At 42.3% G+C, this 15,850-nt stretch overlaps 2 protein-coding genes across 4 annotated transcripts in view; one reads left to right on the forward strand and one right to left on the reverse strand.

Annotated features, from left to right (window-relative positions):
* Positions 1-14,804, forward strand: part of VANGL1 (VANGL planar cell polarity protein 1) — a 59,494-nt gene extending 44,690 nt beyond the window's left edge. For all 3 annotated transcript variants that reach the window (XM_079117211.1, XM_079117209.1, XM_079117210.1), the window contains one exon: positions 1,447-14,804. In XM_079117211.1, the coding sequence (XP_078973337.1) occupies positions 1,447-1,707 (261 nt within the window). In that variant the 3' untranslated portion in view covers positions 1,708-14,804. The remainder of the gene's footprint in view (positions 1-1,446) is intronic.
* Positions 13,872-15,850, reverse strand: part of CASQ2 (calsequestrin 2) — a 61,295-nt gene continuing 59,316 nt past the window's right edge. The window contains exon 11 of the mRNA XM_079117311.1: positions 13,872-15,202. Coding sequence (XP_078973437.1) covers positions 14,975-15,202 — 228 coding nt within the window. The 3' untranslated portion in view covers positions 13,872-14,974. The remainder of the gene's footprint in view (positions 15,203-15,850) is intronic.

The raw sequence follows: 15,850 nt of genomic DNA on the forward strand, positions 1-15,850 counted from the left end.
TTAATCATTGCCCATCTAAGAGGAGGAAATAGTTTTATTATTTTAGATTTCTTTTGTTATTAATGTGATAGAAAATTTTTCATATTAGTTTTCCATTAATATGAATTCTTCTACAAATTATTGGTAGCATTTCTTTATGATCTAATTATTTAATCATCTCTTTAATTATTATAAATTGCTAGTATCATTTCTTTTTCCTATGATTCATAAGAGGTACTTTTATATTAGAAGTGTAAAAGTAGGCTGGACCCCACTTTCTGCCTTAGGATACCCCACCACAGCCTGGCAGTAGCAGGGAGGTATGGATGGAAGCGAATAGCACTTAAAAAATGGTCCTTGACCTCTGTCTAGGACTAAATAGATATATCCTAATATTTTTCTATATGTATTTCTGCCTACTTCTCACAGATAAGCTAATGTATATACTTGATTTCATATAGATGCCATCGAGCTCCTAGTTCATGCCACACACATTGGAAATTCAAATGTAAAAAGAAAGAAAAGGAAACAGTTCCTGCCCTCCAATACAGTGAAGTCTACTGTGGGAAGGAGACAAGCAAGTCAGCAATAATTGTCCAGAAAGTGAATGTCACATGGAACCATGCCAGTGATTACAGGAGCTTTGAGAAGTGCATGTGAATCCATTGGAGAGGTTAAGGGAAATGGTTTGAGGAGATTTGGAGGACAGGGAGGACTTTTTGAACAACAGTGTTTAGCCGGAGGAATGATACATATGAAGATGGAGTTCAGCCAGAAAACTCAGAGAGCTAGGTTTCTCTGGAGCAAGCGCTCTCGAGAGGGAGGGAGACATTGGTTGGCTATGTGTGCACTCAGTTCAACGTACAATTACCAGTGCTCACACTGATTGTGCTCATTACGTGCCAGGCAGGGCTCTGAGTACTTTCTGAGAGCTAACCCTCCCATTCTGTTAACTCCCCCTGCAGAGAAGGGAAATTACTGGAGGAAGGTCATGCTATCAGTAAGTCATAAAACACACACACTGGTTCATGCTAGAATGTTTGTCTGTTTATTCAGTATAATATTCATATTTATTGAGTACTTCTCTGGACGTGCTATTTTCTCTGACCCAAAGGAATGCTTGGTTTAGTTGGAAGAGGTAGAGGAGTATAAACAATGGGGTCCAGCCCTTTGAGTCACAGTGACTTCCGGGTAACCGTGGATTCCAGCCAGCCCACATTCCCTCACCTTTGTGGGTACCACCACCTCACCCTCTGGTTGGAGTTTGGCAAAGGAGAATGAAGAAGTTCAAGAAATCTTCCCTCCCCAGTAATGACTCAGTTGTGAGGATCTGGTGGGAATTCACTGGGAACAGAGGAGCTCTGGTGTGAGGTCTTTGTGTATTTGGAAAACATATTCCTAAGTGTGCTACTGGCAGGACTTCCCTTGGGTTGCATTTCCTCCCTAACAGTCTTTCTCTCCTTTCAGGCCTTCCTGGAACGATACCTCAGTGCGGGCCCCACCTTGCAGTATGACAAGGAGCGTTGGCTGTCTACACAGTGGAGACTTATTAGTGACGAGGCTGTGACTAACGGATTACGGGATGGAATCGTTTTTGTCCTTAAATGCTTGGACTTCAGCCTCGTAGTCAATGTGAAGAAAATTCCATTCATTGTACTCTCTGAAGAGTTCATAGACCCCAAATCTCACAAATTTGTTCTTCGTCTACAATCTGAGACATCAGTTTAAAAGTTCTATATTTGTGTCTTTATATAAAAAGAAGAATATATAGAGAGATATATATGTCCAGAGGGGTGTCTTTTAAGAAAAAAATTTTTTTATTCTTCATTGATGACTGAAACTGGCAGATGATAGACCAGTATCCTTTGACCATCTGCACTTTATTTGTAAAGAAACAAGGGATGTCCACCCTGACAAAAAGTGACTGGTGGCCCCTGACATTCATAGATGGGACTTCTCAAAAGCCGTCCTCTGGAGTTTCTGTGATGGCTGTAAACCAAAGCGGAGCTGCTGTGTCCTTGGGAGCCTCGCCTTACAACTAGTCCCTGCCTCTTGTCCAGTACCACGCCCCCCCGTTGCTTCTGGTCAACCCCCTCCTGGATTCTAGGGGACCCATCTTTATTCTGTTTCACCAGACACTGCACGTCCACGTGTGTGTGTGTATGTAATTGTCCACGTCACCCACAGGAGTCACGGGCGGTTCTGGAGACACCTGCCTTCATCTTTGTTCTTTGTTGCCTTAGATTCCTCAGAAAAAGGTATATACACACAAAATGTGCACTATCAGGTTACAGCTATTAAGTGATTTACTTTTTTTTTCGAAGAGAAAACCTTCCTGCTGTTTCTGATCCCACTCCTCTGTTAGTTAAACCAGCTAGCCCTTTCCTGTTCCTGGAATCGCCCACCTGGACTTCACTCCATCTGACCCTCCGTAGCTACACACCATGGCCCCATCTGGCAGGCAACCCTGGCCAGTCAAGCTCAGCCCTCCAAAGATCTCCATGTGTGCCTACAGGTTCTTTGCACAGCCTCAGCCCCGCCCCACAGCTTGGTTCCACAGGGGGAGGGATGGCCCACCAGGTAGAACACAAGAAAGCAGACCTGCTGGCATGCCCCTCGAATGCTGAGAAGAAGCTCCACCCCATCCTACCTAGTCCTTCTCCCCACTGATCCATACCAGTCAGGGGAGACTCACTGTGACTCTGGGGTTGGCATGTGCCACTTGGAGCCATCTGATTTCTGAGGGCAATAAATTCTCATGTAGCTCAAACTGCCCTACCAAGGGAGACCAAACAATGCCTACCACTCTGGCAACTACTGCTGGCCAGTCCCTGTGTCTTCTGACCACCATCACTGTGCAACTTATCACCTCAGCCACTTGCTTGGGGCTTGTTTGGTTCCTGATGTATCAATTGTTCATAGTTATTGGTCAGATGGAGAGAAGAAAAGTAGAGGCTGCAGAGCTTGGGGAAAGGGGAATAGGGAGCCAATCTTCTAGTCCAGAATGGTGGCTCTGTGATCTGCTTCTTAAATGCAGCTGGCTTCAGAGGGCTGTCCCCAAGCTGCCTACGCTGGGGTCAGAGGAGCTGTCTTGGCAAAGCTCTGCTGCAGGGGAGTGCCTTCAGGAGCCCCATCTGGACACATTGCAGTGGTCTGTCTTTGCCTCTGTTTGCCCTCCCTTATCTGCAGCAAATCTGTAAAAAGGATTCATTCTTCCTTTCCCCCAATATTTAGGGTGACCAGTTATCTTGTCTCAGTGGAGGATGGCAATGTTAAAATGTATGTCTGAGTACGCACTTGCTGTTCCATGCATTCTGCAAGTGGCATGGTATTTTGCGTGTCCTTTTGTAAAATTAAAATAGGCTTTGGATATCTGTAATACAGCTGTACCTGAAAAAGTGAACATTGTTCTTGATTCAACAGCCTTCAGCTCAAGAAGATGTGTTGAAGAAGGAAGGAGGAGAAACCAGTGGGTGTGTACGATTCAACAGCATGGTTCTGTTTAAGAAAAACACATACCATGTAACCATGGTGCTTTGTTTTTAGTTTTGCCTCTAGGTCCCTTCAAACTGGAAGTTCCTTATGATGTCTTTCTCAGGAAATATTTTGTAGGTAGGATAAGAGAGGGTGAATACATGTGAGACTTTGGCTGTGTAAAGAGAACATCTCAGACCAGCCGCTATGCCATGAATACGGTGCAGTTGGGAAGTGCCATAAACCTATGTACCTAGAGTCAGTAATGATACTGTTCGTTAGCATTTGAAAATACTGTGCTTTTAGCCCTATCTTAAATTACCAGTCTGGAAGGAGTTAAGTTGGATTCATTCACTTTGGCATGTACATTCCCAGCAGGGGGAAGAAAGGTTTAAATTAAGGAATTTATTTTCTCTCTCCTTCTCTCCCCTTCGTCTCCCTCTTCCAGTCTTTGTACAGGAGAATGTCAGACTTTCTGAAATTATTGTTTCTGTTTTAAATTGAATATCGATTTTTTTTTTTACACTAACTTTGTATTGAGTCCTTCTTGAAAGAATAACAAAATCAAATACAGGATCTTATAAAGCCTTTGTACTTTCATCATCTTAATAGCTAGAGTTACTGGTGCAATGGGAACCATGTAAATGGCATTAAAAATGTAAGGTTGCAGAAAGCTACATCACACAATTGAACACAATAAATTTTTATTTCAGTTCTTGGAACCAGTGGGCTGTTCTTTCTAATGGGGCTAAAGGGTGCCCCAAGGCTAGTAAAATGTATGTTTCTATTAGAGGAGATAGGATTTCATTTACCTTAAATGTTTATAGATTTTCTATAACTTTCAACCTAAGTTATTAAAATCTAACATTAAATGTGAAAGAAGAATTTAATGAGGAGTGTAGGTCTCAGAATGCTGGCTTTCCTGGTGGAGTTTTAACCAATCAGGAACTTTTGGTCATAGTATATGCTTTCAAAAATATGACAATTTTTAATAGTCCATGAATTCAATGTTAGATTTTTTAAAAGCCTGCAATCTGGGACTTGGAAGAGAGAAATTTGGGTGGTTATCCGTTCTTTGCACTATCCATTAAGTCAAAATGCATAATCATTTTGCTAAAGTTCATAAAGTAAGCTGTAGAGAAAGTGCTTGCCCACCAATTTTTGGCTGAACTATTATTATCTCCCTTTCTTCCTCTGTCCTTCCCTCTTGAAATCTACAAAGAGGACAAATTCTTAATAGCACACGGTGAGAGGCAGGTGGCCCTGGTGTGTTTGCCTCATTGCTGTTCATTGCTCAGAACTAGGGACTCCTGTTTTGAGACTGGCCTTGCTGGTGTATGTTGGGAGAGGGATGAGGTGCTCACCCTACCCCTCCAGGGCAGTCCATGGTGGCAGTCAGCTCCCTTTTTTGCCACTTGTCTTCTCAAGTGCAAGTATTTACACAACAGCTGTAGCTCTGGGATGCCACCAGCGCCTTGCATGATAGGAACTCATTGCGTGTGTCCCCTCTCCACCATCGCACGAACTGAGTGAGCGTTCCAGACACCCAGGGAAACCAACGAAGTCGTGCCCTTGGTTTACCCTCCTTCTCCTGGGCCCTGCTGAGGAAGGCCCCCTACATGAGGTGTATATCTATGCATGGGTGGGTTTTTTTCTCCGTATATGTGAGCATTTCTCTGAGTAACAGGCAGATGGCATCTGTGCACATAGCCATCTTAACTTCATATTACCTGTGGCAGGTGGGTGTGTGAGTGTGTATATGGCTGAGTGCATGAGGGTGTGTGTGTTGCTATAGATGCCCTGTTTGAGAGATTTCCTAGTAGCTAAATTCTTGCTCTGGGATCCTACAACCTGAAAATAGCAAGAAATGAAGAAAGGTCAAGCTCTATGAGAATTACTTCTCAAACTTCACTACCTTGGAAGCCTTACTTATATTTCTTAATATAACTTACCAAAAGAAAGAAAAAATAACCAGTGGTTGGTCACTAAAAGGAGCACAAAAATATTAGTATATTTATTTAAATAATCCTGCAGCAGAGACCCTGCTAGAATAAAGTTTAAGTATGTCTAGGTAGTGTTTGTGCTTTATGGATCTTGTTACATACAGAAAATAAATCACGACTGTGAATTTACTATGTCAACATGTCATATTCCATTATAAATAAAATGCGGATTGTTCTTAAGCCCATAGTGTAGTTTTTGAATAGTTGGACCCTCCATCAGAACCACTGTTCTCAGCCTTAATATTAGATTTTGGATTGCTTTTAGACAAAACATATGTTGGTCACAGAAGGAATGAAAGTGCACTGACATGAATTTATCAGGTATTATATAGCAGATCCTGCTCTGTAGCCTTGCAATCCCCACATTCTTTTGAGATAGGGATTATTCAGTTTTACAGGTGAGAAAAAGGAAGGTCAGACAGGAAGGGACTTGCCCAAGGACTCATGGCTAGTAGGTGGAATTTCAAAGAGGTGTTTGATACCAGTCCCTCTTGTCCACTGTACCCTGAAGCATGATCTAAGTGGCTTGGCATTTCTGAATGTGGAGGAGGGACCTAGAGACACACCTTGCATCAGAACCTGCAGTGGCACATTGTGTGGGAGGCAGCATCACTTCTTTCAACTGTGGGTTTGCGCTATATAGTCCCTTGGATATTCTCCCTTGTGCTGGCAGAGTTCTTGGGGTAAGTCCATGGAAAAAATTCAAAAAGACCTTTCTTTCTAGAAAGCCTTCCAGGCAGCCAGTGTTGCAGCTACTGCAAGACACAGGAGTGCTGTTAGTCTCAGCAGACACCTGGTGCTTTTGCCTCTCCACCTTCCTCCCCTCCTTGCTGGCTTGGGCAGGATGGGCACCTTGGGCCTTGGGTACACCTGACCTCTTCCTGGTGCAAGGGCACCATCATGCTCAGCCCATGTTGAGAGAGATGCTCTCTGCAGAGCAGTCTGGGAGGTCTGGAGCTGGGGCTCCTGGCATGGTTCCTTGGCATGGGTGTTCTCAGCAAGCAATTTGCATCCCGCTGTTTCCCCACACCTGCCCTCAGGACTTTTGACAAAACAGACATAAAATGGGACTTGGGTGGGGAACTATTTGTAAGTTTTGATTCAGTTGTGCGTAAACCATCATTTTCTGCCCTGCTGTCTGTTTCAGTGGGAGGCAGGAGAGAGGGGGTGGTATGCTTATCCCTCAGCATGGCTTCTCCTGTGGAATTAAGATGAGCTTTCAAAGGGTGGTTAAGAAATAAAAAGCTACTGAATAAAATTAGACTTTAGGACTCTGAGTCCTTTTGGCAAGGTCCTGTCTCATTTCTACTTTGGTAGCCCAGTTTACTTCATCTGTGAAATAAATCACTCTAATGAATTGTTTTAGAGTCTCCCAAGCACAACCGAGATTCCTAAAGCCTGAGGCAGCACAGAGAAGGTTGCTTTCAATATGGCACTACCAGCCTACGAGTTATGTCGCCCTCAGAAACATCAGTGTTTTCTCTTTATCATAGAAGAGACTTTTCTCTTAAGTCTTGGGGACAAATGTAACAAGCCCCTAGGCTATCATCTGAACTGTGTCTTAGGTACTTCTTTTGGCACTGAATTTGTATTTGGATGACAATATTTGAATGCACAGGTGCCTAGATTTATATGTGTTTCTGTTTATCTGAAATTTCACTTGTGGCCGGCAGCTTTCATTTGTGAAGTTGCTCATCCTTTAAGGAGTTTTTAAAACTTAAGTATTCTAGGAAAGATTTATCTGAGAGGACAAGGAACTATTGCTCAGGGAATTTGTTATGGGACCCGGGCATCTGATCTGCAGGTGACAAGTCTAGTTCAACTCATATTGTGGGAGATTTAGACAAATAAACATTCATCACCATTCTAGGGACCAGGAAGAAAGAGGTGGCCATTGCTTTCATGTGCAAGTGCCCCTCAGTTCCAGAAATACAGAAATATTCAGAAATATACAGAAAATAGACGTAAGTATTATATCTTAGTATTTAGGTACTAAGTGTTTAGTACTAAGTACTTAGAATTATGTCTTCATACTTATGTCTTAGTTCTTAAGGGACACATAAGAAAACCTAAACTTTAATGATAACTCCTTATTTTTTGCTGCGCTTACTCTGGGATTTAATTAAATTGCAAGCTCTTCTGGGTCCCCTACATTTTGACATGGTTAACCAGATTTGATTTCTAAGCAGTCATTTATGTACACAACTATTGCACAGAGTGCAGAACACCAGAAAGGGTGATGTGGGACATATACTGACTCCCCAGGGTAGTTAACCACTTTGTGGATGTCACATCTTCAACAATGGTGCTAATCAGAGGACCAGAGAGTCCTGAGCCAGGACTCTCTGAGAAGAGATTGACAACTGCTTTTGTTAGCAGTACTTCATATTTCTAAATTTATACTCCAGCATCAATCCAAAAAGTTTAATGATAAAATCATCTATCTATTTCTGATGGAGCCAACTGCAAAGAAATGTGGTCAGGGACCTTTTGTGTTCTTTACAATTAGTTAGTTCTGTACTTTGTAACCAGGAGGGGTAGTTTTGCAAGCTAGCCTCTACTCAAAGTCACTGGTCACTGTATGTATAAGACAAAGCCTGAGTGGGAGTTGCTGCATTAACTGGGTGGTGGGCTCTATTGAGACATTCCTAAACATGTAAATGAATGAATTATACTACCAGCAGTCATCTACACAAGTCCATTTACTTGCACAAGTTTTACGCTCTGAAACCTCATTGTGTTGTTGGTAGCAGTGTTAGCCTCTGTCATGGTCACAGTGTATCTGGTATCCAAGTTACTTTGTTCCCTTTTGGGTCCTCCAGTGATAGCCCTCCCCCATCTCAATTAACATAAAACATTTTACACATTACACTTTTTATACTGTAAACATGGAAAATAAACTAAAATCCCAAATTGTATATTGTTTCTTTCTTTTGTGAGATTATTTCAACCTAGAAAGTTTTTTTTAAGGGAACATTTTCACTCTTGCATAATTTAAAGAGAACTTGATTTAACAGAAATGGTGACACTTGCCTTCTGCTAAACTCAGATATCCTTTACTTGCATGGAATGTTGATAGCACACGATTATATTCTCATCGGTTGCCATGGACAAAGATCAAAGGAAGCAACTAACTTGAAGATATTCATTATGTAGATTATTGATAAGCTCTTTGGGCCATTGGCCAAGATGTGCACAGTTCATAACTGTACATTCAAACAGTGCTAGAGAAAAGACTGAAGCCTATGCAGATATAACCAAAAGCTCTTCTCCTTTTCTTCCTGGTGTAGCTATAGAATTTGGAGGCATTTCGAGAATCTCAGATGACACACCATCAGATCATGGAAGTGAAGTGAGGAATACCAGGATGGGACCAAATGTAGCACAGAGCCAGAGAAGGCCCCCCAGTAGTAGGGTGCACATGGGCAGGATCCCTGCTGTAGGAGAGATGTGGTGACACCCACTGGAGTCAGTGTTCCTGAAAGTATTCTCTAGCCACACAGGCTCACATGGGCATGGACAATCCAAAATCATAGTTGACTTTTGGGTGTGTACTCTGTGTTCACATCTGAATGTGCTTCTGTGATCTGAGACTTTACAATGTTTCAGGCAAAATGAAGATGCGTTTGCAAGGTGCCTCAAACATTTTTTTCTTTCCTGGCTCTCTGCTCCACTCTTCCATTTACCCCACATTTTTACCTTTGGTCACCTACACATGGTTAGATTTAAGGGTGCATCCATTTAATTATTTTTTTCTTTTGTTTTTATATTTGTTCTTTTTAGATATATATGACAGTAGCATATATTTTGATATATTATATATACATGAGGTATATCTTATTCTAACATCCATTGAAGTTTTGAATGAACAAATGTTCATTCCAATGAGAACATGATAGTATGCTCAATGCTAAAATTACCAGCTTCAATCTAACTGTATATGATTGTTTTGAGGGAATCATTAGGATTTTGTGAGGTCCCAAAATTATCATTAAGAAGTCTAGTCATCGTTGTTCTAAAGAGTTCAGATTGTTAAATTGTCACATGAATTCTGAAAGAGATTGTTAATTCACCTTGCAAGCATTTGAGTCTGTGGATGCATTAAGTAGATGAATTGACGTTTAGATGGCTGTGGTCATTTCATTCCCAGAGAGTGGGACTTGGCACTTCTGCTCTCACCTCCAGTCTGCTTTGCTTCTCCTCATGATGGATATGTTTCTGGAAGACTTTGCTCACTCAGAAAAACAGAAATATCCCACACTAGAAACTTTCTCACTAGACCAAGGAGATTCTCTGTTCCATTTATGTAGCAATTATCGATCCTATGCAAATTGAATAGATGATGGTGTGTGGCCAAAAAATTTTTATGATAAGATTTACCTTCAATAATCACTAGATTGATTTTTGCACATTCTTATCAGGAATAATTGCTGTTAAATTCACTTTGCATTGTGATTAAAGAGTATTTAGACCGATAAGACTTATTAAGTACCCATCAAAACTTAGGCACTAAAGGTGTAACCAAATCAAACTGTCTTTTCACTAAGGTTAATTTCAGACTAACAGGGGAGAAACACATACTGGTGAAAGGTCAATCAACTGTAGATTCCACAAAAGACGGCTGCATAGGATGCAGTGAGGACTCTGGAGGAAATGGCCATCTTGCCTGGGGCATGAATGGAAAAGAGTCATAGAGTAAGATACCCAGGAGTTTGCTGAGGCAGGTCAGACATTCCAACAGACAGAAGGGCATGAACAAAAGACTTGGAGGTTTTAAGCAACCAGGCAGTTTCCACCAACTTCAGATTCTAAGATTAGAGGGCCAGATAGTGGGAGACATCATGAGAGCTGTCACAAGAAGCAACTCACATTGACCTTAGGAGTCCTACAAAGGACACTGACTTTTGCCCATGACAAAGTTAGACCTGACCCCCTACCTTTTGCCAGTAGTGCTAATTTGACTTCTGCTAAAATACCAACTGGGTGCCATAATCCTCAACGAGGTAGTTGGATGCCATAATCCCAAAATGGACACTACGTATGCTCCATGTGCACAGTGGAGGTCACCCCAGCCAGTCCAGGGCTTCTCTAACCCATGAGCCTGGTATCCCCAGACTCAGTGCTACTCAGACTTTGCTCTGCTCCTAGGGAGGAGAGACACTTGGAGGACTTTGAGTTTTACAAGACGTACTTGTATCTCCTCCCCAACCTCACACCCCTCAGCCTAGACTTTACATTTGGCAGTTAAAATGTTTCCATTCAGAGTTTACTATTTGGCCTCTTAGGCTAAAAAAATAGTTTTAAAACATCTATCAGGATGGCATAGCATATCAGGAATAGAGAGCCATCAAAGAATTTCAAGCATGGGCATGACATGACCAATTTTCTGTTGTGGAATGATAATTGATTTCAATCTGGATTGGAGCTGAGAGGACAATCTGAAAGTCGAAGTAATCCAGATGAGAGGGGGGGAAAAAAGCCCTGTCAATGTAGAAATGGTGGGGAAAGAGAAGATTGCAGGGCTTGCTCCTGGTTATTGCAGGAGCCAGAGGAACTGAAGGGCTCTAGGGCGTCTGGCTTGAACACTGTCAGAGGAGGATGCCCCTTCCCACCACCTGCATTACAAGGATGGACCTTTTCCAAAATGCTGCTGGGCTTTTTTCCAGCCCTGATTGCTATCCTGGTTACTAGGTAACACTTGTTCATGTTTCTTAAGAGTAAAGTTCCTGTATGGGGGTCCAACCTTTTGCTCCTCCCTCTCCACTGAGAGGCAATGGCCTGCATCTTTTCTGCACATTAGATACCCTTTGCAAGCTCACTTGGGGGCAGGAAACTGGGAAACCCATTTTCCTAAACTCTAGTCTCCTAAGTGCTGCTTTTCCATAAGAACAGTGATATTTTGGAATGTGTTCACTTTTTTACCTAATTTTTCAATTGGTTGATATCTTAGGAAAAGAGCTACCTTTTAAGGGAATCCATTTAGAGTCCCAAAGCTTTGTTGATCCCAGGTACCCAAGGGATGCACAGAGAAAGCTAGACAGGGGCAGTGGACTGAGAGCTTGGAACTAAGGAGAGGCCAGGCCACAGAGAGAGGAGGCGAGAAAGCCACAGGTGGGACAAGATGACTCGGAGTGGGAGGAGTGCTGGTCCCCAATCCTGGCTTGTGTCAGTCTCCAATGACTATGGAGATGGTCAGTTTCCAGCTCTGGAGAGGGCATAGCTGTGTTCTGGGCTAGTGACAAGTTTCCGTGTCTTCTAAAATAAACTCAAGTGTTATCCTAATGCTCACTGAGCAGAGCTGAGAAACCCTGTTGGAAATGTTAGGTTTTCAGTCTCAGGAATCAGCATTTAAAAGGAATCTGGATTATCAGGGTCTGTGGAACAAAAGTCGTTTGATAATGACCTATGATGAGTGATATTAACAGGATGGGATTCCCAAGGGCCTGAATGGGACACAACCTTGTTACAGAAGACACAAGTTCATTTCAAGTTCTGGAATTTTTTTTTTAACAGAAATACATTGAAAATATTTATCCTGGATAACACAATGAATCTTATTTCTTTTTTTCTTTTTCCAACAGGATAGCCAGATCTTGTGTTTCTAATTAGCCCACATTTCAAATATTATTTAAGTTGATTATGGCCTCAGAATGAAAGGAAAAGGGGCATTTGGTTCTAGCAATAAAGGGGATTATGGGAAATTCACTGAATCCACCTTTGGACAGTATCTGAGAAAAATAATCAATTCTTTGATCCTTAATTTAAGGAGGTAATTAAATTTAAATCCTTATAAGTACAAAAATGGAGTTACATTTATACTCCTTCAAAGTGTTTGTGTGAGCATGGGAAATTACTTGAGTCCTCGGTCTTAGTTTCCTCATCTGTAAAATGAGAACAATAGCAAGATGCATCTCTTAAGCCTATGTGAAGATTAAATGAGATAACACATGTGAAGTACTTAAAGTACTCTGGGTACATAAATGTTTCATGAATGTAGCCTAAAAAGTTTAGACCAAATGGCATTAGGACTTACAGAAAGGACCGGCATTAACTCTAATAGCATTAGATTAATGCTATTTAGTCTAATGTGGGAGTCTAACGTGGGAGTACCATATCAAGATTTTAACTTAATGCATATTTTCAGGCCTCTGAGAACAAGGAAATTTTCTCTAGCTGAGAAGTAGAGACCACTTTTGCAATGGGCCACACTCCTTGGCTGCATGAAAGATTAGCATTAGAGACTGCTTTATTCCTTCTCCAAGAGCTTGTTGAAGGTATGAGTGGGCCTGGGTGGATAGCAACACAGTGTAGCCTGAAGAGCATCTCCCTCCTTTCATGAAAGGAGAATAAATAGCAAGGTCTGGTGTTATGGACCCAATTGTGTGTTCCCCAAATTTATGTTGAATCCATAACTCTCAATTTGACTATATGGGGGCTTTAAGGAGGGAATCAAAGGTAAATTCACAGGGGTGGGGACCAATCTGATAGGACAGTTATCCTCATGAGAAGAGGAAGAGACACAAGAACTTGCTTGTGTGCCCTATCTCTGTCTCTGTCTCTATATGGAGGAAAGGCCTTGCAAGGATATAGTGAGATGCCAGGAAGAGAGTCCTCCCCAGGAACCAACCCTGCTGGCAACTTCATCTTGGACTTCTGATATCTAGAACTGTGAGAAAATTTTCTGTTGCTTTAGCCACCCAATCTGTGGTATTCTGTTATAGCAGCCCAAGCTGCCTAATACACCCTGTAAGTGCCATTATCCAGTAGTGCTGGGGAATTATAGCTATTCTGGTTAATCAATTATTCATGTATTAACTCAATAAATGAGCCACTTTTTGGTGATAAGCAAAGTTTTAAATACTAGAGATTTGAAGATAAATAAATTTCTTACTTCTAGGGAGCCTGCAATTTAGTGAAGGGACAGATGAGCAAGTATTTAAATGATAAAGGCCATGATGGAGAGTATACACAAAATGCCATGGAAGCAAAGGGGAACAGGGTGCACAGACAATGGTAGAGATGGCCAAGCTGGGACTCCAGGAGGAGGAGGAGAAGTCGTTTCAGATGGACAGTAATAACTACAGGTTGTGTTGTGTTGAGTTTGAAGTGGGTGAAGGGCATTCAAACCAAGGTGATCAGAGACAGTTGAATATGTGGATCTAAAACTAGGGCAAGAAAGGAGTCAAGGTTAGAGAGCCATATTTGACAGTATTAGTACACAGGTGGTAGTTGATGTGCAAGGATGATACTGCCTTGGAAGAGTGGACAGAGTTGAGAGACCGTGAAAAACACCAACATTTGAAGGGCAGGCCAAGGGAGAGGGGCCAGAAGAAAGCAGAGAAGGGATAGAAAGGTAGGACTGGACCTGAATGAAAATGAACAGGATCAGAACACCCAAGGTAGGATTTTTCAAAATAGTCTCAGCATTTTCAAAATCTGAATTTAATGCAGAGTTAGTTAGCGACTATTCCACAAAAGGATGTCCCTAATTTCAAAAAATTTGCACAGATTGCAAATATTTGTTAACAGATTGAGAAAATAAACAAGAAGTTTTACTGCACACTTAATACTAAAATTAATCAAGCACAATGTAACTTTTAGGCAATTCAGAAGGCACTTTGGGTTTTTCTCCCCCTATGGCCTCAGGGCATCATTATGAACTCCAATTATTGTTGCCCTGGTCAACCGTGGGAGAGCTGATAAATGGAGAGTTAATTGACCACTGGATAAAGCAACCTTTACGTGGGAAGGCTCACTAGCAGCACAGAGAAGGCGTATTCCAGCTCAGGCTAAGGAGCCAGCTGATCCATGCAGAGACATGAGCCCTCCCCAATAGAAAAATAAAAAAAAAAACATCTAAGCCTTCAGTCTCTTCCCCTTTCCCCCACTACTGATGAATATGAGGGACTTGTCACCTGGTAGGAAGATCAGAGAGCAAATCAACCTCCCATCCCAGCCTCCTAATACCCTAGAAATGACAGTGACACCTTAACAGAAGTTCCAAGGTCTCTCAATAGCCATCCAAGGGCTCAGGTCAAAGTCCACTGATGTTCTAGGTCTGGGGGCTGAATTGATAAATAGTATGTCCTCCCTGGGCTCTGATGACAAGGTCACCCCATGCTTGTGAATTAGCAAACTGTCAGCTCTGTTACTGGCATAGTCAAAGGTGACAAGTGAACTTGAGTAGAGGTCTTAGGAGATGGTTCTCCCCAGAGTGTCAGATTCAGGCACAGCTAGGACCCTGGATGGTCTAGCAAAGAACAAGAACTGTTCTGTGACAGTCAGGACAAGTCAACACGGGAACATGCCTCTCCTGTCCCTGCTGAGTGGGACTGCTGGATTTGAAAAGGCATCTGCTGAACTATACGGCTCCTGATGAGAAGGGGGTGGGAGACATTGTTGGAAAAAGGAACGGAGCTGGCTGGGCGTGAGGCAGGGCTGCTGGCTGCCACGCCGGCCATCTGTATGGTGGGAGGTGGCTGGGATCTTGTCTTCATCAGAACCATTTGGAGTCGGAGTTATTCATCATCATCATCACTGTCATCATTCTCCTCTTCATCAGAATCCTCATCTTCATCCTCATCATCATCCTCATCATTGTTGTTATCATCGTCATCATCTTCGTCTTCATTGTCATCATCTTCAGTGTTGATCTTTCCAGAAAGCACATCCTCAATCCAGTCTTCCAGCTCCTCCGCTGTGGGCAGGTCATCATCGTCTGGAATCTCCATCCAGACACTGTCAGCCTGCAGCAAGGGACACATGAACCAGTGAGCAGATGCATGAAGGCGGGGTCAGACTAAAGGGTTCCAAGTAGCTGTGTGGAGTCACCCACCAGGTCTCTTACACCTATCACGAATGTGTACACATTGTTAAAGGCCAAGTTGCAGAATGGTATGTGTAGTGTCCTGTTTGTATAACATAAAACAAAATGTGCATCCCACTGCCCAATGGCTATCCATGTATGTGAAATCTCTGGTAGGATACTCATGCAACAACCAGCAGGCATGGGAGTGTGTGCTTGTATTCCCAGTTCCTGGCAGGGTGAAGGTGGGGACTGAGGCAGGAGGATGGCAAGTTCAAAGTCGACCTCAGCAACTTAGCACAGCCCTAAGCAACTTAGCAAGACCCTGTTTTAAAATAAAAAATAAAAAGGCCTGGGGATATAGCTCAGTGGTAAAGCACCCCTGGGTTCAATCCCTAGTACTGCAAAAACAAAACAAAATAAAGCACAAAACAAACAAACAAAACAAAAAAGAAACAACAAAAAAAAAAAAAACCAATGCAACAAGCACCAATGATTTGTCAAGGAATGGGACTAGGGGTAAAGTTAGGGCAGTGAGGAAAAAAAGGCCCTTTCCTTTTCATTTATATCCTACGATTTTATTTGAAGT

This window comes from Sciurus vulgaris (genome assembly GCF_902686455.1).
Source record: "Sciurus vulgaris genome assembly, chromosome: 1".
In the NCBI taxonomy this organism is placed as follows: Eukaryota; Metazoa; Chordata; class Mammalia; order Rodentia; family Sciuridae; genus Sciurus; species Sciurus vulgaris.